Below are 27963 nucleotides of genomic sequence, written 5' to 3'. Positions count from 1 at the left end.
GAACTGACATCCTTCTCCTACAGCATGTCTTTTCCGAGGAAGTATTTACACTCTTAAATGAGAAAGCCAGGATCAATATGACCCTGGGGTAGTAAATATATTTCCGTGTATTTTGCTAATCAGGTTAATCAGGTTTGCCCTGACCACCAAAGGCACACTTGAGTGACTAAGCAGGCTTCTCTATAGAACAGCTGATCCTTCCTTTTCAGTTTAGGAAAACTGAATACTACTTCTCTCTTCTCTATTTTAGGATGCAGGTAGTAGAAACACTCTCCAAGACCACTTCCACGTCACTAAATACCTTCAGTTGTGTATTTTTTGACCCACAAACCCACATCCTGTAATATAATTAAAACTTACAATCCTGTATTCATTTACACACTCAGGATTTAATCCTTAAAGCAAAAATAAGGCAATAAGCATTCAGCTTTAAAATCATACATATGATTCCCATTTAGGATTAGAGGAAATGAGAGAGACAATTAAATGGAGATGGTGTTAGTATTTCTTTAAATATCTTTATTTCTATTTTCAAGAATTAATCGACTCTATTAAAATTACATTGGTACCCTTCTTCCTGAAAGAGAAACAAAGGAGATTGATTACTAACATATCAGAGGGAAAACATGCTGAATGATAAATGTGGACAAAAATTTGAGGCTTTTGGTTTATTTTGTTTTTATCCCGGGTTCCAACTCTGAATGCCATGTAATTACCTTCTTTTATAGATACTACTCTCCAGTCTCAACCAAAATATTCACCAAACAAGGTTCATCTACTCTATATATAGTTATCATGTGAAAACAATGAACTACTCATGGCTCTTTGTGCTCAGGATTGCCATGCTAGCTTCTTCCTCTTCCTTTTCCTTTGATCTCCTTCTTTCCCTTGCTTTCTGATGGGCTTCTGTCCTGCTTCTCAGGCATTCTCTATCTTTTCTTTCCTTTCTATCCTCAGATTCCTGTAAAAGAAGGATCAGAGAGGTATAAAGTCACCACAACAGCTGACAATGTTTGGTATTTCTCCTATCATTGCAACCAGATATGGTAAAAAAAAATAAACAAAACAGTCCTTATGCATCAGGCTCCAAATCTGAACGCTTTCATAACAAATCATCCTAAAACTAAGATTATTATAAAAGTTATTTTATAATCTTTATTTATATAATATATTTACATAATATATAAATAATATAAATATATTTACATATTTATATAATAGTATTTTAAGCACATATGAAAAAATAATGATTAAATATCTTAAAACAGTGAAAGGGAGCTTGTTATGTGTTAGCCCAGTGCATATGTGACCTAATTCACCCTACTTTTCTTTCTGACTAGAACTGTAATCAGTAATCCTGAAACCTAGGACAAATTCAGATAGGTAAAGAGAAATGAGGTACAAAGGACAGTCTGATCACAATGCAATTATATCATGACAGAGGGTAGCCTGATCCAAAGAGATTTTGCTGGCAGCTAGATAGTGCAGGCAGCTAGATAGAACAGAAACTACTGTTCCTGGAGTTTATATCTATTCTCAGATTCTTTCTAACTGTGTGATGCTAAGCAAGTCTTTTTACCTTCTACATGCTTCAGTTTCTCCATTTTACAGGGTTTTTGAGAGGAAGAAATGAGAAAATACTTGTAAAGTGACTTGCAAACTTTAAATCAACATATCGATAATATCTATTATTATTATAGGAGGAAAGATGGCATAGGAGAAATATACCATAGTAGCAAAAGAATCAATCCACTTATGTGAAAATATAATTGGTGGGAGTCCATGAGAGAAGGTTACGGCAGAGAGAAGGTTGGGCCCCTCTCTGATAAGGAAATGTGAACCTCTGAATGTCAATACTATGCAACAAAGTAATGATTCCCCAAAGGCTCTCTTTCTTGTGCAATCTCAACATATAGATATAACAATACACCCTAAAATGTGTCACATTCTTTTTATACAGTTCTCTTTCCTAATCTTCATTGTATAAGATAATATCTTTGTTCTTTTATGTTTGTCAAGTTCATGAGGGGGAAAAATGTAAAATAATTATGGGTTGTCATGTTGTTAGGGGGGGAAAATGTGTTCCACTGATATTTATGTAGTTCAAAAAAAAAATTTAAAAAGACTTTCAGCATATTCAGTAGATTTTCCTAAGGTGAACTTCTGAGAGATGAATGAGATTTACACAGAACTAGTAGGAATGAACAATTGCAACCTGTATCATTAAAGGGAATGTTAACATGATATTATAAATTCATTGGAGTAATTAGTAACATTACTATTAATTATTAAAATTAATTATTGCCATTCTTGTTAATTTTATTAATTAATACAAGTTAATTATAATTAATTGTTGACATTATTATTAATTTAGATTCATGCAAATCCACAAAGGGAATGTCTTATCTCCCATATCTTCTGTCCTCTGTATTTTTTAATCTCTTTCAAGTAGTTCAGAAACATCTCAGATGTTCCTTAGTCTCCAATTAATAGTCCCTAAATGCTTTGTGCATCAATATTTTAGAAACACAGAGAAAAGGATCAACAGCCAAAATCTAATATGGATTGCTAACTATTAGGACTGAATCCCAGAGAGGAACAAAGTGAGAATTTTCTTCTCTCCTCATGTTGTAAAAAGTAGAAATGAGCAAACCAATTATAGTAGAGGAGTGTCCAGTAGATACTTAGTGGAGGGCAAAGGAGAGGCTTACTGTTTATGATGATAATGGGCAAAAAAAAATGCCTAAAATATTGCTGTTTATAGTTTCCAGCGATCACTATTTCTTTAAGGAATCATTTAACAGTAGAAGAACTAGGCATGTGATGTAAAATTTTATATAACTTTATCTTGACATGAAAATTTTCATCCTATCTATATTTTTTTTGCCTAATATGTATTTTTTTAAAGTGACTGACATTCGTTGACAAAATTTGGTTTTTCAAGCTATTCTTAAATTTCCATCTTACTGTTAAAAACCTGTAATCATCAAGATAATCACTTACTATTAATATTTAATATAGAATTGAATGGTGCTTTAGACATAGGTGGCAGTTAATAAATGCTTTCTCATTCATTCCTTCATTCAGAATCCCATTATTAATCAATGGTAAACAGAAGTAAGTTGATTTTAGATCTAGTTTTCAGTGAATAAGTTTCCAAATATCAAATAATGCCTGTTTACTTACTAACGAGACTGATCTTTTGGTTCTAATGCAGAGTTGCTGCTCAAAGTCTTCTGAAAATTCTTGGATGGAATGTGATCTGCCTTTGGGTTTCATTTGCCCCTGGAATGCACTGCTCTGAGAGCACATTTTGCCTGCCCTCATATGATGATGGCCTCGGAATCCATGGTCCTCATGAGAATGTCTTCTGGGTTGGCCAGAAACTGGAACAACTGTGGGGGGTCCATGAATATTGGACATGGGAAGGGAAGCAATCTGTGTCTAAAGAAAGGAGAGAGAATATTCTATATTAATTCAGAAGCAAAATATCTATAATGGTTTTCAGCTCAACAAAATTCACTCTGAAACAACTTACACTTCAGTAAAAATTTCATTCCACAGTGAGGAAGCATAGTTGTAAGTTATTTCAGGAATTAGGCTGGATATCCAAGAATTGTCATTCAGCCTTTATTCTTTTTTATTAGTAGAATATGAAAAAGCAGTTTCTCAAGACTGACCTTGGTAATGGGAAAATCTAGTCCAACAAGTTTTAGCTTTGGGGAGTGAAGCTACGTGTTCACCAATGCACATCTTTCTAATGAACAACATAAAAAGTCTAAATAATGAGAGTTTTGATAAGGACTTAAAAAAAAGAGTATTAAATATCACCCTAGATTCGATAACTTTGTTTATGTTGTTATTGAATTGCTAGATTTGGTTTCAGGAGTACAGAAGAATGACTCAACTGATTAGGGGGAGAAAAAGCTACTAATTTTAGTTATTTTGCATAATTGAGATAAAATGAGATAACAAAAATAAGCCTTTTTATAAATATTAAAACATTATGTAAATATCAACAATTACTATTGATTATTATTGTACCTATATTTTAAAACATTTTAGTTATTTTATTAAATATTACCCAATCATATGTAAAATTTTTTAACAATCATTTTTTTAAAATTTGAGTTCCAAATTCTTTTCCTCTTCCCACTCCTCCCTCCTTGAAAAGGCAAGCAATTTAATATCAATTATACATGTGAAGAGATGAAAAACAATTCCATATTAGCCATATTGAAAAGAAAACACAATAAAATTAAAAAATAAAAATAAGGAAAGGGTTTTTTTGTTTTGTTTTGTTTAAGGATGCTTCAATTTGCATTCAGAGTTCATCAGTTCTCTCTCTGGAGGTGGATAGCATTTTTCACCATTGGTCCCATGGAATTGTCTTAAATCATTATCTTGATCAGAGTAGCTAAGCCTTTCCCATCTGATCATCCTTACAATATTGCTATTATTGGGCTTAATATTATCCTACTTCTGTTCACTTCACTTTGTATCAGTTCATATAAGACATCCCAGATTTTTCTGAAACCAACTCACATCATTTCTTAAATGATAATCCATCACAATCATATATCACTACTTGTTCAGCCATTCCCCAATTAATGTGTATCCCCTCAATTTCCAATTCTTTGCTACTACAAAAAGACTTGCTTTCAATATTTTTTATACATAGATATTCTTTTCCCTTATATTTGATTTCTTTGAGATATAAGCCTAGAGTCATATTGCTGGCTCAAAGGGTATGCACAGTTGTATAGCCCTTTGGCCATAATTCCAAATGATTTTCCAGAATAACTAAACTAGTTCACAACTCAAATTATCTATTAATATCCCAATTTTTCTTCAACTGATCCAGCATTTGTCAGAAAAATCTTTTCTGTCATGATAACCAATCTGATATATATGAGGTGGTATCTCAGAGTTGTTTTAATTCATATTTCTCTAATCAGTAGTAATTCAGAGCATTTTTATATAACTATTGATCATTTTGATTTCTTCTTCCAAAAATTGCCTATTCACATCATTTGACCATTTATTAACTGGAGAATGGCTCTTATTTTTTGTAACTTTTTAATTTTATGTAATCAATATTATCTCTTTTACTTCTTAAAATCCTCTTTAACTCTCAATTTTCTTCTAACTCTTCCCCATCTATAAATCTGACAGCTACAGTTTTCTATGTTCCTCTAGTTAATTTATGATATTACTCTATGTCTAAATCATTTGTCTGTTTTGACCATATCTTGAGATAAGGTCACCTTGAGATGCTTGGGTATGCAGTTTCTACCAAACTGCTTTCTAGTTCTCCTAAGCAATTTTTGTGAAATATTGAGTTTTTACCTCCCAAAGCTTGGATGTATAAATTTTTCATACATTAGATTATAATGGTCATTTGTTGCTGTTATTATTTGCCTTTTGTCTTCAAGGAGGACCATGAGATTAGGTAGTTGATGACATGCAAGTGAATGAGGAAAATGCAAGGTTACTGCCTCATTTTCCCCTTCAGAACCATCTGGTCCAGTGGTCAGATATAGATTGAAACGACTGAAGATGACCTAGATGCAATAGGAGACCTTGGCTTTTTTAAACTAAGTTCTGTTTCATTGAAACCACGAAGCAAGGACACAGTGAATTGAGACAGTATGAAAAAAATAAAAGGCATTATGCTGGGATTTGAATACCAGAATAATAAATTTATGCATTATTCACCAAGCAGTGAGGAAATCACCTAAGTGTACAGAGTAGGAGTGATGTGATCTGAAGTGTACATTAGGCAGATGAAGCATTCAAAAAGATAGATTATAGAAGAGGGGGAGGGAATAAGAAATTATTAAACCCTTCCCATGCTAAGTACTTTATATTTACTACTATACATACTTATTTACATATTTTTTATGTGCCTAGTTTATTCCAAAGATCCACCACTCTATTCCTTAGTTAGTACAAAATTGTTTTGATGATTACTATTTTGTAATATAGTTTGAAATCTGGATTTGTCAGGCTGTCTTAATATTTTTTTCACTGATTCTCTTGATATTCTTGACCTTTTGTTCTTCCAGATTAATTTTGTTACAACTCTTTCTAGCTCTATAAAATAAATTTTGATGTTTGATATGGTACTAAATAAATAACTTAGGTAGAATTGTCCCTTTTATTATATTATTCAGCCTACCTATGAAACTAGTATAGTTTTATTATCTATTTCCTCCTATAATTTATTTAACTTTTAAGAATTTGGATGTTATGTCATTTGGTGCATATATGATCAGTACTGATATTACTTCATTGTCTATGGTGATTTTTTAGCAAGATGTAGTTTCCCTATTTATCCCTTTTAAATAGGTCTATTTTTATTTTTGCTTTGTTTCAGATCATAATTGATACCTGTCTTTTTCACTTCAGCTGAAATATAATAAATTCTGCTTCAGCTCCTTATTTTGATTCTGTGTGTGTCTTTCTGTTTTAGGTATGTTTCTTGTACAAATATTGGAGTCTGATTTCAAATCCATTCTGCTATTTGCTTCCATTTTATGAATGAGTTCATCCCATTCATATTCACAGTTTTTACTAACTATGCATTTCCATCCATCCTATTTTCTTCTATTTATCTTTTTTCTCTCTTTTTATCCTCACTTCTAAATCTGTTCTGATCGCTACTTTTTTTTAATCTGACTTCCTTTTTATCACACACACACACACACACACACACACACACACACACACACACACTCAGCATCTCTTATCTTCTCTTACATCTCTGTGAAGATAGATTTTTATTACCAATTAAATATGAATATATATTTTCCTTTTTCAACCCAATTTAAATGTGAGGTTTAAGCATTGCCCATCTCTCCCATCATTCCCCCTCCATTGTAAAAGTTCTTCCTAAAGGTATGCCTCTTTTGTCAGATAATTTTCCCCATTATTCTTCTCTCTTCCCTTTCTCCCAGAGCATACCTTTCTTGCTTATCAATTTTTTTCATCATCCCAACATAATCAACTCACATCTGCATCTTCTTTCTATGTAGAATCCTTTCAACTTCCCTAACAATGATAAAGCTTTTAGAAGACATATCATCTTCTCATATAAAAAGGTATCTTATCAATTATTTTCTTCATGTTTACCTTTTTATGCCTCTTTTGAGTCTGGTATTTGTAAATCAAATATTCTACTCAACTCTAATCTTTTCATCAGTATTGTTTCAAAGTCCTCTATTACGTTAAATTATTTTTTCCCTTGAAAGATTATACTTAGGATTGCTGCACAGGTTATTCTTGATTGTAATTCCAGTTCTTTTGCCTTTTGGAATATCATATTTCAAACTTTTTGCTCTTTTCAATGTGGCAATTGCTAAATCTTTTGTGATCTTGAGTGTGACTCAATTTTCAAATTTTTAATTTTGAAATTTTAATGATTTCTTTCTGACTATTTGAAGTATTTTCTCTTTGACCTGGAAATTCTGGAATTTAAATGATTTCTTTCTGACTATTTGAAGTATTTTCTCTTTGACCTGGAAATTCTGGAATTTGCTCATAAGATTCTCAGGACTTTTTATTTGGAGATCTCTTTCTGGATGATTGGTGAATTCTTTCAATTTGTGGTTTATCCCCTAGATCTAAGCTACTGTGGAAGTTGTCTTTGATGATTTCACGAAATATGTCTCAGCTTTTTCTGTGATCATGACTTTCAGGTAATCCAATAATTCTTAAATTCTTTCTCCTTGGTCCATTTTCCAGGTCAGTTTTTTTTTTTTTTTCCCTGATGAGATATTTCGCATTTTCTTCTACTTTTCGTTCTTTTGGTTTGTTGTTTTGTTGTTTCTTGATGTCTTATGAACTCATTATCTTAGGAATTATTTTTTTTCAGTGAGCTTTTTTGTTTCTTTTTTCATTTGACCAATTCTATTTTTAATGTGTTGTTTCCTTCAATATTTTTGGTCCCTCTTTTACAAAGTTGTTCATAGTCTTTTCATAATTTTTTTCCTTTGCTTTCATTTCTTTATTTAACTTTTCCTCCCCAGCTATTATTTTATGTTGAAAATCATTTTCTTTTAGGAATTCATGCTGGGCTTGTGTCCAATTCACTTTTTTTTTTTTTTTTTTTGAGGCTTTGTTTGCAGATGTTTTGACTATTTATCTTCTTCCGAACTTGTGATCTTCTCTGTCTCCAAATTAGATTTCTATGGTGGGGTTCTTTTTTGTTGGTTTATTCATTTCCCCACACATATGTGATTTTATGTTAATGTTGGGTTCTGTTCACAGTGATACTGTCATAAGCTTCAGGTTTTTTCACACTACTTTTTTTCATAACTAGGTGGATTTTTTTTTTTTTTTGCGGGGGGAGTGAGAAAGTGATATAAATTTTTGGTGCTTCTGATAAAAGTGTGATCTGGGGAGAAGGGTGGTCACTACTTTCCTGATCTGTATTATCTAATCCTTACCAAGGAAGGGCCTCTGCTACCTTGGGACTGGAGATGATACTATTTCTCGGTATCTCTAATCCTTTGGGACTGGAAATTCCCTCAGAGCTCCCACTCCCTCTTGACCAGAATTCTCCTCTCTGCCATGAACTATGACTCTGAAGTGGGTATAGGCAATGGAGTTGCCAAACAGTATCTGGTCCAGTATAAAGTGCTAGCACCTGGGTCTTTTGTAATCTGTGACCAATTGCCAAGTCTTCTTACCATCTCTGGCTGGCGAGTTCCCAAAGCTGCTCTTGCTTCTGTTACCACCACTTAATCCTCCACTGGGGTTTCATCCATGTGAGCTCCAGACCAGCCTCCTTCCACATGTCATAAAGCTCTCTTTCCAACCTCTTGCATTGCATTAGGCTGAAAGAATGTCTCACTCTGATCTTTTGTTGTCTCTTCTACTCCAGAATTCAGTTTGTGAGATATTATTTCAAAGTTGTTTGTAGAGAAATGTTGGGAGAGCTCAGTTGAATGCTTTTTCTACTCCACCATCTTGGCTCTGTCCCCAGAAGTCTGTAGGCCTATTTTTTAAAGGATAGGATCCCTCTAAGCTGAATTCCCTTTGGAAAATAATGTGTAAGGAGGAACTAGCCAAGAGGAGGAGTTCAATCCCTAGAGAATGTGCAGTTTTTTCTGTCTTGTGCCAAAACTACATGAATGCTTGGAATAACCAGCTTCCAGCTGGAGAAAATGAAAACTCTTTTACTTCAAAGTGTGGGCATAGATTCTGTAACTATTTTCTCTCCTTTACTGTTGGTAAAACAAAGCTTTTAAATTGTCTGTTGAGGCAGAATTGAATATGCATACTGTAGCGGGTAAAAGATGAAATGACTGAGGAAATAAAGGTTTGAACTTGTAAGCCTATCAATTTATTAAACAATACATGTCAGCTGAATAACAAATTAAGATAAGACCTCCTAAGCTTAGGGCAGGACCCTAGATACAGGGGAGACAGATTTTTATGTATTAAAAGCAACTAATTAAATAAGACCAATTAATTAAAAGTAAACCATTAACCAGAATACAAAATTAAGTTTTCTGATATCTAATTGGAGAAAAAATTAGGGACTTTTCAAGTTGGGAAGGGGAGAACAAACAAGTGTAATCACTCGAAATAGGAAAAAGAGATGTTTGTATTCAATCAAAGGAGCATTGAAACAATAACTGATTGATCAGTATAAGGCCAATTTTCAAATAAGACACACACACACCTATGTGTGTGTGTGTGTGTGTGTGTGTGTGTGTGTGTGTGTGTGTGTGTGTGTGTTGCTTGAGATGTAGAATTATAAGAAAATTTCTTGCATCAATCTTCAGATCTGACTGGGTTTCTGGTTAGCATAACCTAGATGCTTAGCCTAAGCAGCAGGTAAAGGTAGTCCAGTTTCCCAACCACAAAGGAATAAGTTCAAATAATGCAAAAAAAAAGTCCTTCCACAATTCCCACAATTGAATAGTTTTTTTCTCACAAAACAGAAATTGACCTAAAAGCATAATTGAATGGAAAGGAAACTGAGCTAACTTCAAAACTGAATCACAAGATGCAGTCAGTGTGGTTCACTCAATTATCACTTCCACTTGCTGTTCTAGTATCCTCAATTTCCTTAGTCCAAAAGGGTATGATGTTTTTTTTAAAATTACTTTTTCCTACTGACAACAGAGCAGGAAAATTTCCTTAAAATACATAATTCTGTTTACCAACTTCTAAATCAGTTACTGAAAAGTATTATATATCCAGAAAAATTACAAATAAAAGAGTTCAATATTTCTACCCCAAATCAGAATTTTCATCTGGCATAATGCATGATGCCACTAAGTCTGAGAACCACAAATCAATACAGAATGATTTAAAATGTGGTTTTTGGTGGAAATTTTAAATTTCTTTACCAATGATTTTGCTAACTCTAAAATGACATGACTATAGATATAAAAGAATGAATAGAAATACTGCTAGTTTGCAGAAATGATTAAACTCTTTTGATTCTATTTTCTTGATCCATTCTATGGTTTCTCTCAATTCAATAGTATGTCACTGGGTAGGGCGGAAGCAGACAAATAGGGAAGTGAGCTTCATATTCCTTTGTTCTGATTTCATAAAGGTCACCAAGCCTGTGAAGTAAAATTTCTTTGTTCGTTTTGGCTGCAATTGCAGATTACAATGAGTTCTGCCAGAGAGTAGGGTTTCCTAAGGGTAACCAATGACTGCCCAAGGTATTACATGTCCTTGCATGCTAAATATACTCAATCTATTACAATGGTTTAGGATAGCTTATGAGGCTCATAAAGCTTTAAGACTTTTGCTTTAGATAGAAGTATGCAACATGTAAATGGATCGCTGATAGCAAATTCTTCCTTTGTATGTGATGAAGCAGATGGCAAGTTATTTATAGTTTAAAGGAGGAAGAGTCTGGAAATAAAGCATTTGGATTCAGAGATTCTAGGTTCACATTCTGGCTTTGCCGTTTACTAGTTGCATAACCTTAAGCAAATTACTTTATCTCTTTGACCTCAGTTTCCTTCTCCATAAAGGAAAAACAAACAAAATTTCCTAAGAACAGAGAGAAATATAATCAAATGCTAGAAAGAACACTTAGGAAAGGAAATAGCGAGGGGGTGGGGGAAAGGAACAGAAAAAGAAGAAAAAAGAGTAGATGGCTTTTTCTAAATCCCTGCAGGTTCTAAATCAAATATCCTTTGTACCTCAAATGGATCAATTCTGGGAAAAGATAAAGTTATAGGAAATGGGGATAATATTAATTAATTAGTTGATTGATTTGTTGAGTTCCTTTTCACAAGAAATACAAAACCTTTAGCCCACAGAAGTTTCATTTCTTCTTACAACATCTCTGGTAAGCAAGAAAGAAGTAGGTAATATTAATCCAGTGAGGGGAGGGAAGACATTGATTAACTTGTTAAATATAAATTAATTAAGTAAAAAAGAAATAATGAAGGATAAGTTTGAATACATTCCAGAAAAGATTTTTTTTTTCTCTCTCTATTGAGACCATGTTTCCTAAAATGCTTTAGGTCATTATATGTATGCCATGGATTCCTATTTTACTTGGTTAAATCACTTTAAAAAAAAAAATCCATTTTGCCTACTAATTACAGAATTTAGTGTTGTCTATTAAAAGCCAAATATATTAATTTCATGTGTGTTGTAAATACCTGAAGCAGGATTCATGTCACATTTTTGTCTATCATAATTGCAATGACTGAACTATTGACTATAACTAAGACATCAAAATATGTACAAATGAACATGCACAATATAATGTGATATTTTCCTAATAATCCCCATATTTCATAAGTTTTTCTCTTCATCTTCACTCTTTTGGAGGAGGGTAGATTACATCTCTCCATCAGGGTTCTGGGGGATGCATGAGGAGATGGGTGTCTTTAATACTATCAGCCTGAACATTCCAGGAAAGTTCCTCATCCTCTGTTAGCTACCATTGCTTAGTACTTTAAAAGTCTAGTAACCAGTTAACTTCAATTTGCTTTTTGTTGTTGCTGTTCTGTCATTTCAGTTCTATCTACCTCTTCATGATTCCTTGTGGGGTTTTCTTGGCACAGATACTGAAGTAGTTTGCCATTTCCTTCTCAAGCTCACTTGACAGATGAGGAAACTGAGACAAATAGGGTTAGATGGTCAGGCCAGGAAATCTATCCACTATGCTACCTAGCTGCCTCAATCAATTAGCTTTTACAAAGGGATATTTATTTCAAAGATAGAGAAAAAACAGAAGTACAACCATTTCACCCTAACTCCTCAGGGGCATAAGGGCACAGTCTTGCTTTTACCCTTACAATCTCTAGGGAATGTGTTCAGACTTGGTAATTTCTACATAATAGTAGTTCCACTGAGTTCAGATCCAAAATCAGCATTGCTGTTGTATGAGTTTACATTTCAGCTACCCCTAAGCTGGGTCCTGAAGGTCATTCCTTAATCCTTGAGGCATCAATGCCACCTGGCATTGATTGGTCTCTCTTAGATTTCTAGACTCTCAACTGGCTCACAATCATGACCTTTTCAAATTCACAAAAATGTTGCCCACTACTTCCTTCATCTAAGAAAGAAAGAAAAAGAAAGATAGAGAAAGGAAAGGAGGAAGGGAGGCAGGAAAAGAGGGATGGGAGGGAAGAAGGGAAAAGGAGGAAGGAAGGAAAGGGGGGGGAGAAGGGAGGAAGGGAAGGAGGGAGGAAGGAAAGGAGGGAGGAAGGAAGGGAGGGAGGGAGGAGGAAGGAATAAGGGAGGGAGGAAGGAAGAGAAGGAGGGAGAGGGAAGAAGGAAGGGAGGGATAGAGGAGGGAAGGAAGGAGGGAAGAAGGGAGAAAGGAAGGAAGGGGGAGGGAAGGAGGAAGGGAGGCAGGAAAAGAGGGATGGGAGGGAAGAAGGAAGGAAGGAAGGGAGGGAGAGGAGGAAGGAAGGAAGGAAGGAAGGAAGGGAGGAAGGAAGGAAGGAAGGAAGGAAGGAAGGAAGGAAGGAAGGAAGGAAGGAAGGAAGGAAGGAAGGAAGGAAGGAAGGAAGGGGGAGGGAGGGAGGAAGGAAGGAAGGAGAAGAGAAGGAAGGAAAGAGAGAGGGAGGGAGGAAGAAAAGAAGAAAGGAAAGGAAGGAGAAGGGAAGAAGGAAGGAAGGGAGGAAGGAAGGGAGGGAGAGGAGGAAAGGAAGGAAGGAAGGAAGAGAGGGAGGGAGGGAAGGAGGGAAGGGAGGGAGGAAGGAAAGAAGGAAGGCAGTGTTAAGGGAAAGGTCAATTCTCTGAAAGCCTCCACAGCTGTGAATCATAACACTTGAAGGAGTTGCAGGGCAGCCTTTGCTGACCCAGGTGTTGCAGACTGGGAATGAGATAAACTGGAGGCAGGGGAAGAGGAGAGAGGTCAGAGAATGCAAATGGCCTCTCAGTCTCTTTGTATCATCCTCTCACAAGAGGAGATCCATTCTGGGTTGGATCTCCAGCAGCCATTGTCAGGTGGCTCCCGTATATTTCAACAAGGGTGGGAAGGAGGAAGGGAGAGAAGGAGAGAGGGAGTAAGGAGTGAAAGGAGGGTGGGAAAGAGAAAGGGAAATGAGGGAGGGAAGGGAGGAAGGAAGAGCCAGAAAGAAGGGAGGGAAGGGAGAAAGGGAAAGGAGAGTAGGAGTGAGAAAGGGAAAGGAGGGTGGGAGGGAGGGAAAGAAGGAAGAGCAGGAAAGAAGAAAGAGAAAGAGGGAAAAGAGGGAGGGAGGAAAAGTAAGGAAGGAAAAAGGGAGAGAGAGAGAGAGGGAGGGAGAGAGAAAGAAAGGAATGAAGGAATGAATGAGCAAAAGAACGAAGGAATGAAGGGGGGAAAAGAAGGAAAGAAAAAAGAGAAGGAAAGAGAAATTCCAAGGCAAATGAAGAACTGAGGACTATATTTATGAAGCCATATGATAGCCTTGGCTGGGGAGAAGTACTGAGACCTCTTCTAGACAGTTTTTTCTCTTATAAGGTGCTATCCATCAAGAAATCAAAGAAAAGTCAAAACAGCTTTGCTCATTTGAACTTTTTGTATACTACCCCAGTCATTCAAAATGGCTCTTGTTTATCATATGATTAGCAGACAGAACCATTTTCAGAAGTTCTTTACATACTCCACAATCTCTCTAATGCACTTGCTATAAACTATCACTTTCTCAGAAACAGACTCCTAGTATCTTCCACTTAGAAATTGAATTAGCATCACTTTGTGAATGGATTACTCAGTGGCCAGCCCCTTAGCATGCTAAAAAAAAAATTTTTTTTAAAGAGAAAGAAGACTGATAGATGTTATTTCAGAAATACTTCTGAAATAAATGGACACCACTTCTCAATAGTAAAGGCTAACAATAGGTATATGCTACTTGGTTTATTAATTATGTCTGATATTAGTTTGCTTCTAGGTGAAGCCGAGGAAACAAGTAATATCCAAAAATGGAATCAAAATGCTCTTTTTGGGTAACATCTATATGCACTCAACCAACAATATGTCAACAAAGAAACAGATTTAAATGGTTGTCATATAGATTTGTTTATAAAAACATTGCTATCAGAAATTAAAAGTTCATTATTAAGAACCCAGATTTAGGGGCAGTTAGGTGGTGCAGTGGATAGAGCACCAGCCCTAAAGTCAGGAGGACCTGAGTTCAAATATGCTCTCAGGTTCTTAACACTCCCTAGCTGTGTGACTTTAGGCAAGTTGCTTAACCCCGATTGCCTCAGCAAAAGAAAAAAGAAAAAAGAAAAAAGAAACTCAGATTTGTTCTGTGCAAGTTTTGCAAGGAAGTAGTAGAAATTGAATAACATATATCACTGCAGGTTGTAAAAATTTCTGCCCTATTAACTATCTTGAAAGAAATGATCAATAGACCGCATAATATAGCAGAAAACAGATTCCTATACTGCAAAAAAAGAAGAAAACCCTAAAATATCACTGAGAGCAATAGACAGCTCATGATTACAGACCAAATTATTGCAAATTGCCCAAATAATGTCGACTTATAAAAATTTAGGAACATTTACAATAGATGTTGCCAAACCAAACCCATATAACTTCCAAAGTCTATGGAATGAAAAGCTCTCAAACTAGAGATCTAATGAAAAAATAAAAAACCCCAAGGGAATGGGATAAATTACATACCTATTGTCTGGTCGGCTACTGGAGTTGTCTTGAAGATGATTTAAGCAAGACTTTATAACCCATATATTTATTCAATTAAAAAAATTAGTAGTCTATCAGACACAAGACATAAAATAGTAATAGTAGCATAGTAATTTGTCTCAAAACCATTTCCATTTTGAACCTCAAAAAATATAAGATGAGAAAAAAGAATAATCATAATAATATCTCACATTTATATAGAGCTTTAAGATTTGCAAAGCACTTAAATATATTATCTCATTTGATCCTCAGAATAGGAAATTTAAGACTAATGCTATTATCATTCCCAATTTTACAAAGTTTACAACATTTTACAAATTTTACAAAAAAAAAAAAAAAAAGGAAACTGAGGAAGTCCAATATGATATCGACCAGACTACATAAAAAGAACACAGCCATATAAATGCAAGCTGTGAAGGTTGACAGAGAGAAACAAAGCCAGGGAACCTAGTTCAAATTCAGGTAAATGTAGAAATCCCTGGAGCTGAGGCGGGGAGGTAAGACAGAAAAAAACAACACAAGATCCCTTAGAGAACTGATTCTATATTGGAACCAAAAGCAGAAGAAGGGGGAAAGTGGGGAGGCAGGTGGCAAGTCAGGTCAAGTGCCACTAAAGAGGGAAACTGGAGCTATATTCTAATCCTGGCTAGTCAAAAATAGAAGAAAGGATAAAACCAGGACCTACGGGCCATTGAGCAAGGTATATAACCTAGTGTGTATGTCTCAGAGTACTAGGAGAGTACTTTCCAATAAGAGACAGAGCCAGGTCAGCTCTGGCCAGAGCTTGTTGTGGACCACTATAAGAGAAAAGATAAGAAAGACAAGGTCTACTACAGGCCACCCCATTGAGGAAGATAGAAGCCACAGCATCCAGATTACTTGTCCCATTCAGCCTGTCCCAAAGCATCATAGGGTAAATATCCCAAGCACAAAATTCAAAGCCAAGAACATATGCTTAAAAAAGTAAAATAAAATAAAGAAATATTTTGAATTTGGAAAAGCCCACAAACTAGGAGAGAAAAAGAAAGAAAGAAACACCTACTATGTGTTTCTACTGGGCTTATACCCCAAAGAGATACTACAAAAGGGAAAGGGACCTGTATGTGCCAAAATGTTTGTGGCAGCCCTGTTTGTAGTGGCTAGAAACTGGAAAATGAATGGATGTCCATCAATTGGAGAATGGTTGAGTAAATTGTAGTATATGAACGTTATGGAATATTATTGTTCTGTAAGGAATGACCAGCGGGATGAATACAGAGAGGACTGGCAAGACTTAAATGAACTGATGCTAAGTGAAATGAGCAGAACCAGGAGATCATTATATACCTCAACAAGGATACTGTTTGAGGATGTATTCTCATGGAAGTGGATCTCTTCGATAAAGAGAGCTAATTCAGTTTCAATTGATCAAGGGTGAACAGAAGCAGCTACACCCAAAGAAAGAACACTGGGAAATGAATATAAACTGCTTGCATGTTTGTTTTCCTTCCCAGGTTATTTATACCTTCTGAATTCAATTCTCCCTGTGCAACAAGAAAACTGTTCGGTTCTGCACACATATATTGTATCTAGGAAATACTGTAACCTATTCAACATGTAAAAGACTGCTTGCCATCTGGGGGAGAGGGTGGAGGGAGGGAGGGAAAAAATCGGAACAGAAGTGAGTGCAAGGGATAATGCTGTAAAAAATTACCTTGAAATAGATTCTGTCAATAAAAAGTTATTTAAAAAAAAAAAAAAAAAGAAGAGGGGGAAAAAAAAAAAAGAAACACCTACTATGTTCCAGACACTGTACTGTTTTACAGAGAGTATCTTGTTTACTCCTTATAATAACGCTGGTAGGTAGATGCTGCTATTATCTCCATTTCACAGTTGGGGAAACTGAGTCAGGCAGTGATTAAGTGGCTTTCCCAGGGTTAGAAAGCTAACAAGTATCTGAGACCAGATTTCAACTCAGGTTTGCCTAACTCTAAGCCCAGCATTCTATCCATTGTGCCACCTTAACTGCCTCAAAGGTAAACCCAGTAGATGAAAGTAATTCCTTAACAGCTACAAGCAGGGTCTCAGGAGAGGAAAAATGGCTTAACTACAAGGACTAAAAGAGTGTCTGAAAGAAATAAAACAAGAGATTAAAAACTAAAATTAGAAAATGAGTATTTAGGAGAAAAAAAAGAACCTTATTCAGGTAGTTGACTCATTAAAAAAATAAAAAGGAACAAACAACTTAATAAATGTATGAGACAATAAGAAATATTAAAACAAAGTCAAAAGATTGAAAAAAAAATTAGAAGAAAATATGTCTACAATCAAGAACAATAGACTCAGAAAACTAGTTAAAGAGAAACAATATAAGAATCATCAGACTTCCTGAAAAAAAAAAAATGACCAAACAGAAAATGAAATAAAATATATTTCAAGAAATCATAAAAGAAAATTAACCAGCTCTATTAAAATCATAAAAAAAAAATTGTGGGAGGGAGAAGGAGAAAGAATGCACTAATCACGTCCTGAAAGAGAAACCAAATTTAAGTCATCCAATAATGCTAAAAATCCAAAGTTTCCAAGTCTTTAAAAAAAAATACTAAAATTGGCCAAGAAAGAAAAAGTTTAAGTACCATAAGCCATAGACCAAAGTATATAAGACTTAGCAGCAATAATTACAAAGAAGAGAAAAATCTTAGAATACAATATATTAAAGGGCAAAAGATAAAAACTTAAAAAAAAAGAATAATTTATCATGAAAAAATATATAATCCTACAAAAGGAATGATAGATTTTACTAAATGGAAAATATTCAAGCTTACATTTTACTTGCAGAAATAAGTACATATATAAATTTATAATGTATAAGGTACATAAATACAAATATATCGAAAGTAATTAAATGTATAATAGTGAACTAGATGAGGTGAGAGCTTTCAAGATAGTTGTGAAAATTGAGTAAGGTTTCATCTACTTCAGAGTTTGAGTAGGCCTGAAGGACTTTGAGCATTGATCCAAGGACCATTGATCTAAGTCCTCTTCCTGTTATCCTCCCATGACATTATTTTCTCCCAATTTCAATCAAATATGGCAACTATGTACTTATTGGTCAAGTTCAATTTCTTGGGTAGTTTCCGAGTTTAGAATGTGAGATCCTCAGCCAATGAGGATGAGAGTCAGTGGTGGGAAGGGGTATTTGCGTTAGGGATTAAAGCACCTGTCCACAGGAGGTGCTTCCTCCTTTCGATTGCCTGATCCAAGGGTGGGAAGCCCTTCTCCGAAAATATATAATAAGCTTTGCTTTGCTTCTAGAGATCTCTCCAACTTTTTTTTTATTAAATAGTGACCCCTCACCATTTCTGAACCACACAGTGGTTAACAAAGGAGGGTGTTAACTGTTGGAAAGATCAGGAAAGTTTTCATCCAGAAAATGATGTTTGAATTGCATCTCAAAAGAAAAAAGGATTTTATGAGGCAGAATTAAAATTGAAGGAGGTAGTAACTTCCAAGCATGTCAGACAGCCTGAAGATAAAGCATTGTATGTGAGAAACCAAGAGACTAGTTTTCCTAGATTGTAAAGCACAGGAGAGAGAGTAATGTATAAAGAGGTTAAAAAGATAAATTGGGAACAGGCTTTGTAAAATGTTAAAAACTAAAAGGGATTTTATATTGTATGTTACAAATAAGAAGAAGCCATTGGAGTTTAGAGTTTATTGAGTTGAGAAGTAATATTGTGAAAGTAGAAATGGCAAATCCTCAGATTAGGATCCTGGGAAACTGGGAGAGCATTATTGGGTGACTTCAATTTGGTTTCTCTTTCACGAGGTGATTAGTGCATTCTTTCTCCCTCTTTCCTCCCCCACAATATTTTATGATTCTAATAGATCTGGTTAGTTTTCTTTTGTGATTTTTTGAATGATTGTGCCTCTGACAGAAATAAAGAAGTTTGAAAGTGGGGAAGGGTTAGAAGGAAAGATAATTAGTTCAGTGTTAGACATGTTAATTTTATGATATTTTCAGACATTTAGTGAAAATGTTGGCTAGGCAATAGATAATGCAAAGCTGAATCCTTGGGGAGAGGCAGGGGCTGTATAGTGTCAACAATTGAAAGTGTAGAGGAAGAGAATAGAGAGAACCTTGAAATAACAACCAGTTGTGTGAGAGTGGGGGTAGGGAGGAATGTGATAAATATGATGAGATGGCAAAGGAGATTGTGAAAGAGCTGTCCCACAGGTAAGAGGAGAATGAAAACTCCAAGAGGAGAGATTAAGGATGTGGTTTCCATTGTCAAATGGGAAGGATAAGGACTAAGAAAAGATCATCATACTTGGCAATTCCTGATGCAAAGACCATAGCTAAGTAGAAATTTTTAAGGACAAATACAAAATTCAAAAGAAACCTAGAAAAGCAAATACATTTGAGCAATGGGAAGGATAATCAAGTGCTGATCTTCTAGTGAGGGGGAAAAAAAATATATATATATATATATATATACATATATATATATATATATATATATATATATATATATATATATATATACCTTCGAAATTTTAATGTCTTTAAGGATAACAGAAGGATTTTTAAAAAGTCAAATATAGGACTTGGTGTGGTATTGTCCTATTTTGTTAATCTTAAAAAAGAAAAGAAAGGGAGCAAGAAAAAAAGATATTAGAAAAATAAGAAGGAAAGGGGGAGAATTGACTATTTCATGTAAATGAAATGCTTGAGAAGAAAAGGAAACAAACATTGGAGGAAGGGTTAGTGAGAACAGATACCTGATGAATTCATTTTTATATGAACTAGATAAAGAATGGTTGAACACCCATCACATACAGAATTGGGTTTAAAAATACATTAAACTCAAGAGGGAAATGGACAGAGACAGGGAAAGGAAAGAATGACGTATGAGAGAAATAATTACTTCTCTCATATTAATAACCAATTATAATTGAGATTAAGATTTCCTCTTTTCTATTTCCTTTTTCAGAAATCAACCCTTTGTAAATTATTCAGCCAGCCTCTGAAGGACATTGCTGATAGAAGAGATTGCTCAAATCCTCGAGGGTACATGCTCTTCGATCTCAGATGGAACTCCACCCAACTAAGTGATTTTACAAACAGAAATCCAGTCTAAGCAAGATTTTGCCTTTAGGAAATAAACTCCAATTTGACCTTGGAAATTTCCCTTGGAAATTAGAATTATCTAGTTTATGAAAGAAAAAAGCAATGAGCAAGGTCTACATAAGGATGTCTTCTTTTGCAGAGACAGCCATATGTCATTGATTATTAATCAATCAGTATTGATTTCCACCCTCAGATACACCTCCCTTTTCCCAAAAACTAATTTATAAGCATTCAGAAGCCCCCAAAATTTTTCTTTGATTTTTGAGATAGCCAAATGCCCATCCTTTTATTAATGATTCACTAGACATAATTAATAAAAGTTATTAATTATCCAGAAATAAAGTCTCATGATCATTTGTCACAAGTATAAAAGGGATAATAAGGGAATAATCACAAATAAAATAAATTTCACCAGTGAGGAGGATAGGGTAGTAAACATAAAAAGTAGATTTAAAAAGAAAGTATAAGAGTTAAAGGTAGAGGTCTGGACTTGGTGAACAAAGAAAGGGCAGAGAACTAGAAGTAAGCCATTTCAATTATAGATACTAGCTTCCTTTTCTTTGTTCAATGCTGTCTTCTTTATAAAGAGGGGGTCAGATGGAGGAGAAAAAAAAAGGAAAATATATAAGTAGTTGCGATGAAAAGAAATAACTGATTAACAATAGTAACTATGAATTAGAATGGGATGAAACCACTTCTAATTTGGAGGAGGTCAGGAAACTGGTTTAAAAATAAGAATCCAATAAGAAACAAACTTGAAATTTAAAAATTCACACAGGACTAAAAGAAGAAGTGGAATCAGAATTTTTTTTCCTTCAAGTGAATGAAAGGAATGACAATCATTCTCTCTGGAAAGAAATAATAAAATAGCCTTGATTACAAGAGATAAGCAGGGATAATATGCTTTAAGGTATCACAGATAATAAAATCAAATCAATATCTAACATATATGCAATAAATGACATAGCAATCTGTGTACTTAAAAGTTAATTGAATTATAAGGAGAAACAAATAGAGAAAGAAGAATAGATGGTACCTTCTTTAGACCTAGAAAAATCTATCAAAAATAAATATTAAAGAAATTGAAAATCTGAATAGAATCTTAGGAAAGTTAGATATAATAGATCCCTGATGATTATTGAATGAGAATAAAAAGAAATATAGATATTTTCCTCTACAAAAATTGACTGTATTAGGATATAAAGATCTCATAAACAAACTCTGAAAAGCAGAAGTATTCAACACTGATGGCAATACAAGAAACATCATAATTTTTTTAAATTTATAATAATTTTAAAAGGCCTTTGAAAAAGGATTCCAGAATATATCATAGAAGCAATAAGCAATTTCTTCAAATAAAATGAAATAAAGAGAAAATATACTAAAGATTTTGGGATATAGACAGGATAGTCTTGATGAGAAAATATATATCTCTCAACATTTTCATTTTTAAAAAACCCACAACAGAAACAACAACAACAACAACAACAACAACAACAACAACGAATTAGGTATGCAACTAAAAATAATTATAAAAGCAATAAAACAAAACCATAGTCAAATAGAAAAATAAAATTTCTTGAAATCAAATGAGATAAGCCAAATTGGGGGAAAAAAAGAATTGCTAATGAATCTAGGGATTCATTTTTTAAAAACTCACAAAAATAGGTAAGTCATTAACTTATTAATTTAAAAAATCTAGTTGTCAATATAAAAAAGTTAAAAAGAATAATTTACAATAAATGAAGAGAAAAATAGAAACTAATAATAAAATGATTATATTATATACATAATTGAACAAACTACCGAAGAGTAAGAGAGGAAAAAAATTTCTGGACCAGATGGATTCACAAGTAAATTCCATCAAACTTTAAAAGAATAATTATTTATAGTATTTCATAAATTGTTTGCAAAAATAGAGAAGGAAAGAATCCTCTCAACCTCCTGCTTTGAATCTAAGATGATTCTATTGCTTAAATCAGGGAGAGACAAAGAAAGGAACCTATAGACCATTATCTCTAATGAAAAGTAACACATAAAATATTGATAATATACTAGTCAAAAGGCTAAAACAGGACATTAAGAATAGTTTACACCACAATCTAATTGATGGATCATTAAAAAGGGAGAGAGAATAAAAGGATGTTCAGAAAAGGACATAACTATATATGCCAGTGTTGCAACTAGCATGCTAAAATTGAAGAATATGAAATAAAAATACCAAAAAATTCGAATCTCCTTCCTTTCTAGCCTCCCTACTCCCTATCACTGCAATTAAAAAAATAAATAAATAAAGGAAAAGAAAGATGTATTCTCAAAGTCAAGAATCTTAGAAAAATCTGAGTATTGCAGCTAAAGTATGTAACAAGATCCATATATTCATGCCTTCTTACACAATACTCTTTTTTAGTTCTTTGTATAAAGAGATGTTCATATTTGTTAATGTCATCAAGTTCACAAAAAATAAAAAGGAGGGTTTTTTTTTTTTTAATGTAAACTGTGATAACTGCCTCCACTGTAACCAAGGTTGAATATGTTAATTTACAAAAGTAAAATACTTTTTCAGCTTAGATTCACAGAATCAAAGAATGATAGAGCTGTAAAGGAACTTGGAAATCATCCAGTCTGATCTCCTCAGTTTTTACAAATAAGAAAACTGATGCCTAGAAGAATTAAGTAAATTTGTCATGGTCACTATCTGATAAATGATACAGGTCTAAAAGATACTTGAATGGATTAGGTATTCTTCACATTTCCTAAGAATAGAAGAGGAAAATAAGCTTAAATTCCTTAAAACATATTCAGGGGAACCCAGGACTAAAAGTAAAAAAAAGTTCATCCTCTTTCCACCAGCCCTCCACACACATAGCCCAATACATCTCCAACATCTGGCCTTGAAGAAACTTAGAATGAAGGGCTACTTGGCGCACAAGAGATAACATAAAGAACTGTATACCTATACCAGTATATAATTAATAGTAATACTCCCAGCAAAAATTGGAGACTACTGTCATTCTGAAAACAAAAACTGCTTCTTCTATTTATCTTTGAGCTTCAAAGTGACCACACTCAACTATTTCCCTTCAATAACTTCTTAGTCACGGCTTTGTTCCTAAGGCACTGTGTTCATGCAGAAAACATTGCTGGTTTCCTGTCTCAGAGTAGGAAGATTGGGCTGTCTCTCTCCAGTAAAAGCTCAAATGAGTTCAGGGAAAGAAAAACAGATTAAATTAAATTCATTTAAGGCCATGTAAACTTGGCCACATCAACGAAGTCTTTAAAAATAACTGTTGACCAACTCCTTTCCTTTATTTCCCCACTTCTGTTCTGCAGCAATAACTTACTGGACAAGGCAGGGAGGTTCTTCGATCTCTGATTTTCTGGGCTCGGCGTTCCCTGTGGTTTCTTAATTCTTTCTCATTTTCATCAGTCCAGCTGTGGCCCCAGAAGCTGCTCATCCATTTGGCAAAAGATACATCATCATCATCTTCATATTCCATGTACAGACGATTCAAAACAGCAGAGTTTGTTACTCAGTATGATAGAAGAAAATATTTTAAAATAGATCTCCAAGAAGATCTCTCCAAAACATGAAGAGAGTGGAGTTTCCAATTGGTCTCTGATAATGAGATCCTCAAAAAAAAAAAAAAAAAAGATTTATAAAATAATGACATGCATCATGGAGAGCTTCAGGCAGTGTCTATTTATAAGTTAACCTGCTCCCCCTTCTCCCTCCCCCTTTTCAAAACAAGAGGCTTTTTAATCTTTTCATTACAGGGATGCTTATGCTACATAGCCTTAAGGGTGGGAAGCCCAGTCCACTAGCTTGTTTTCCTATGCACTCAGTTATTTAATGCATCTCCAGCTGTCAATAACATTGGAATGCAACCAGCTAAAACATGCCTGGAAGGTGGAGGATAGCTTGGAAATGGGGCCATGGTTCGAAAGTATAGGAATGGATGTATTGATCTAGACCTGAAAGAAGAACAGCTATGGGCAATCATGGCCCAGGAAATCATTCGATTCCTGTTCCCTATCACCAAAAAAATAAAATAAAATAAAATAAAACAAAAGAGAGATTCTGGCTAATGCAAATAATGCAAATAATTATAATAATTCATGTATAAGCCTTTGTAAAAGGTTTTCCTCAATAGAAACTTTATAAGATAAAATCAAGATCTTCTCGGAAAGGGTTCTACATTAATTTTCTCAGAATGAAGGGGAGGGAAACGTGTTCCACAAAGAGAATTTTATCTGTGACTTAGTAATGAAAAATTAGAATCTTATTTCCCTCCTTCCCTACTCCTTGTACCCAAAATCTTTAAAAACATAAAGGGAAGGGAAGATAAATTCTCAGAAGCAAGAATCTTTGAAAAGCACGATGGTTACAACTGAAGGATAAATTCCTAAGTTCCAAGGCACTGGTACTATAGTTGTTGTTGTTGTTCTTTGTAAATAGATATACAAGAGCACAAGAATCACCTCAGGAAAAAAGACTCCCCTTTTAGCTTCAACATGAAGGAGCCTTGCTTCAGGGCAGAAATATAAACTCCTTTTTGGTTTTGGGAATCCTTCACAACTCAGTCCCAACCTATCTCTCCAAGTATGTATATCATACCTTACCTTCTTTCATGCATTCAATTCTCCAGCCAAACCAACCAGATAACTGCTTCTCACTTATGACCCTACATCTTTTGTGTACCCTTACACCTGCGAGTCTCTCATGACTGATATGCTTTCTATTATGCCGCTTAGAAATCTTGTTTCCATTTAAGCAACATTCCTGAATGAAACTTGTACTGATCCTTTCCAGGAAAAAATTTACATTGTATTTATTTTCAATATATTTTATTCTGTTCAAGTACTTCCCTAATAGACTGAAATCTCCTTGAAGACAGAAATCATTTCCTTTTTCCCCTTTATATCCCTAATATCTAACATAGTTTCTGGCACATAATTGACATTTATGTTTTTTGATTGAGAGAGGTTAGATATAGGGAAAAACATAATAACAGTCATGGCTATTAGATGTTTGAATAGACCACTAAGAGATACCATGGGCATCCCTCCTTCATTGGGTAGCCTTACAAAAACTGTAGATATTTATCCTGTCAAAGATGGATTAGGCATAGACTTGATTAGAACCATCTCTATTAACTATATGACATATCAAGGTACTTTCTTCCAACTCTGTAAGCCAGTGAGTCTATAAACATATATAAAGAGGTAAGGGACAATGAATGTGGAATATTTCAAATACTATCAAAAATAGACTGCATAATGAACTGAACCAGCTACACCCAGCGAAAGAACTCTGGGAGATGACTATGAACCACCACATAGAATTCCCAATCCTATATTTTTGTCCGCCTACATTTTTGATTTCCTTCACAGGCTAATTGTACAATATTTCAGAGTCCGATTCTTTTTGTACAGCAAAATAACTGTTTGGATGTGTATACTTATATTGTATTTAATTTATACTTTAATATATTTAACATGTATTGGTCATCCTGCCATCTAGGGGAGGGGATGGGAGGAAGGAGGGGAAAAATTGGAACAAAAGGTTGGCAGTTGTCAATGCTGTAAAATTACCCATGCATATAACTTGTAAATAAAAAGCTATTATAAATAAATAAATGCTGATTGATTGCCACACTGTAAAAAAAAAAAAAATAGACTGCAAAAACTTTTATTAGTCTAACTCATCTACATCCTAAATTTAGATTCTATGTCCACATAAATAATTTGAAAAGGATTTTTCCTAGAAAAAATACACAAGTTCAATGGAGAAGTCCTTCTGTTTATAGATCCTCTAGACAGATTATTTGGATAATATTCATACCTGAGACCTGGGAAAAATGAGGCATATAAGGGAAGAATCCTCTTTTTCTAGAGTTAGCTTCTTTATTCTAATTCTTATTTGGTCTCCATTGCCTCCTTCCACTTTACCCATTCAGACTCTAACCACATACCAATTTTCTCTCAAGGAATTAAGAACTTGAAAGAAATGGATGACTTAAAAACTTAAAAGAAAATTGTGGGACTGAGTGTTATATAGAAACAAAAAAACTTTCAATACTCATAACATTTCAAATATAATTTATTGAATTTGCAGATGGTTTCCCTGAAATAGGTGGTACCATGATTGGATTCCTTTTTTTTTTTCTTGAGTTTTTTTTAACTATTTGATGATAGTTGCAGTTTTGATACTTAGCAGTGTCTTTCATGCAGATGTCATCACACATACTAGTATCATTATTATACCTATGACAAATAACATCAAGTTCAAGTCCATGCCAAGTCCTCTACCAAGACTTGTTTTCTACTTTTATTTAAATTCTTATGCAACAACCTAATTTTCTTAAATCCCTATGATCATCTAATTTGTATTATTGAGGTAGGTCATAAAAACAATAGTAAATATTATTAATTGCCTACAGTGCTTGACACAAAGTAGGCATTTAATAAATGTTTATTGATTGACTACTCTGAACTAGAGAAGCACTTGGAATATTTAATAGAAAATCTGAACCTCAAATTCAGTAAAAGCTGGGTTCAGACTCTGTCTCTGACAAATATTAGCTCTGTGGCCCTGAGTAAAACATTTGAACTCACAATTCTACAAGTAATACTCTAAGACTATGAGATGTGGAGCAGATACTGATCTTTATTGACAGAGGAAGCTTCCTCACTGGGAATCTCTTAATAAAATCACAGATTCCACTCAAACATTTCAAACTATTTCATGCAGAACATTGTGCAAGGAACTGGGGGAAGAAAAAAAAACACCAGTCAAGATAATATCATTGCCTAATGCAACTAACAGTCTTGTAGAAGGATTTCTCTCTGTGTGTTTCTCTCTGTCTCTGTCTCTGTCTCTCTCTCTTTCTCTCTTTCTCTCTCTCTCTCTCACATGTATGCACGTATTCAAGCACATGTACAAAATTAGAATATAGGAGGGATTATTTGCCCTTAGTGGAACCTTTCCAGTGGAGTTTCAATTGACTACTATCACAAGATAGGGCATTTTAAGCTGCATTAGAGAGGTTCCAATAAGGTCAGAGGCAATCACAACCCATATTAGAAATACATGAAAGGTTAAAAAAGAAGTATTATGCCAGGTCATACAGAAATAATTGTTATTGGCAGGGAGGATTAGGGAAAACTTCATGGAGGAACAAGTATTTAATTCAATAGGTACAGACTAGAAAGAAGGGCATTCCAGACAGAGGGAACATCATGAGCAGATTCCTGGATGCAGGAAATCACAAGGTATTGAGAAGGGGGATGTTAGGGGAAAGCACCGAAGGACAGTCAATTTGGCTGAAGGATAGACCATTCATAGGAAAGTAGAATGGGTGAGTGATATGAAATAAAGCTAGAAACAGAAGGTTGCATTATACTGGCAAAGATGACAAAAAAAAAATAAAGAAATGTACATTTTGAAGGGGTTGAGAAAATAATCACTATAAATGTATTTTTTCTGGAACTATAAATTAGTCTGACAAGTCAGGAAAAATAATTTGAAATTATACCTCAAAAGTTATAAATTGTTCATACCTTTTGACTCAGCTATACTATTACTAGAAGTCCAAAGACAAAGAAAAAGACACATTTATGCAAAAATATTTAGTTAGTTTTGTTGAAGGAAAGAACTGGTAACAAAGAAGATGAGCTATAAGTTGGGGAATGGCTAAACAAATAATGTTATATAAACACA

At 34.3% G+C, this 27963-nt stretch overlaps 1 protein-coding gene across 1 annotated transcript; it reads right to left on the bottom strand.

The window, feature by feature from the left end:
- Positions 1-560: 560 nt before the first annotated feature.
- LNP1 (leukemia NUP98 fusion partner 1) lies at positions 561-23970 on the bottom strand. Its single transcript, XM_051991194.1, has 3 exons — positions 23585-23970; positions 3187-3444; positions 561-961 (listed from the first exon to the last, which is right to left on the bottom strand). Exons 1-3 carry the CDS (start codon positions 23738-23740, stop codon positions 812-814), a joined length of 564 nt encoding a protein of 187 aa, XP_051847154.1. The 5' UTR covers positions 23741-23970; the 3' UTR covers positions 561-811.
- Between the last annotated feature and the right edge of the window lie 3993 nt (positions 23971-27963).

The sequence above is a fragment of the Antechinus flavipes genome, chromosome 3 (genome assembly GCF_016432865.1).
Source record: "Antechinus flavipes isolate AdamAnt ecotype Samford, QLD, Australia chromosome 3, AdamAnt_v2, whole genome shotgun sequence".
NCBI classification, from domain to species: domain Eukaryota; kingdom Metazoa; phylum Chordata; class Mammalia; order Dasyuromorphia; family Dasyuridae; genus Antechinus; species Antechinus flavipes.
The sequence above is the reverse complement of the archived record's forward strand: the minus strand, read 5'-3'. Positions and strand labels throughout refer to the sequence as shown.

Coding starts and splice junctions, on each gene's coding strand:
- LNP1 (XM_051991194.1), bottom strand. CDS start 23,740: ATGGAATATGAAGATGATGATGATGTATCTTTTGCCAAATGGATGAGC. Junction 3,445..23,584: donor GAACCTCCCTGCCTTGTCCA/GTAAGTTATTGC, acceptor TCCTTTCTTTAG/ACACAGATTGCTTCCCTTCC. Junction 962..3,186: donor CCAAAAGATCAGTCTCGTTA/GTAAGTAAACAG, acceptor CTTCTTTTACAG/GAATCTGAGGATAGAAAGGA.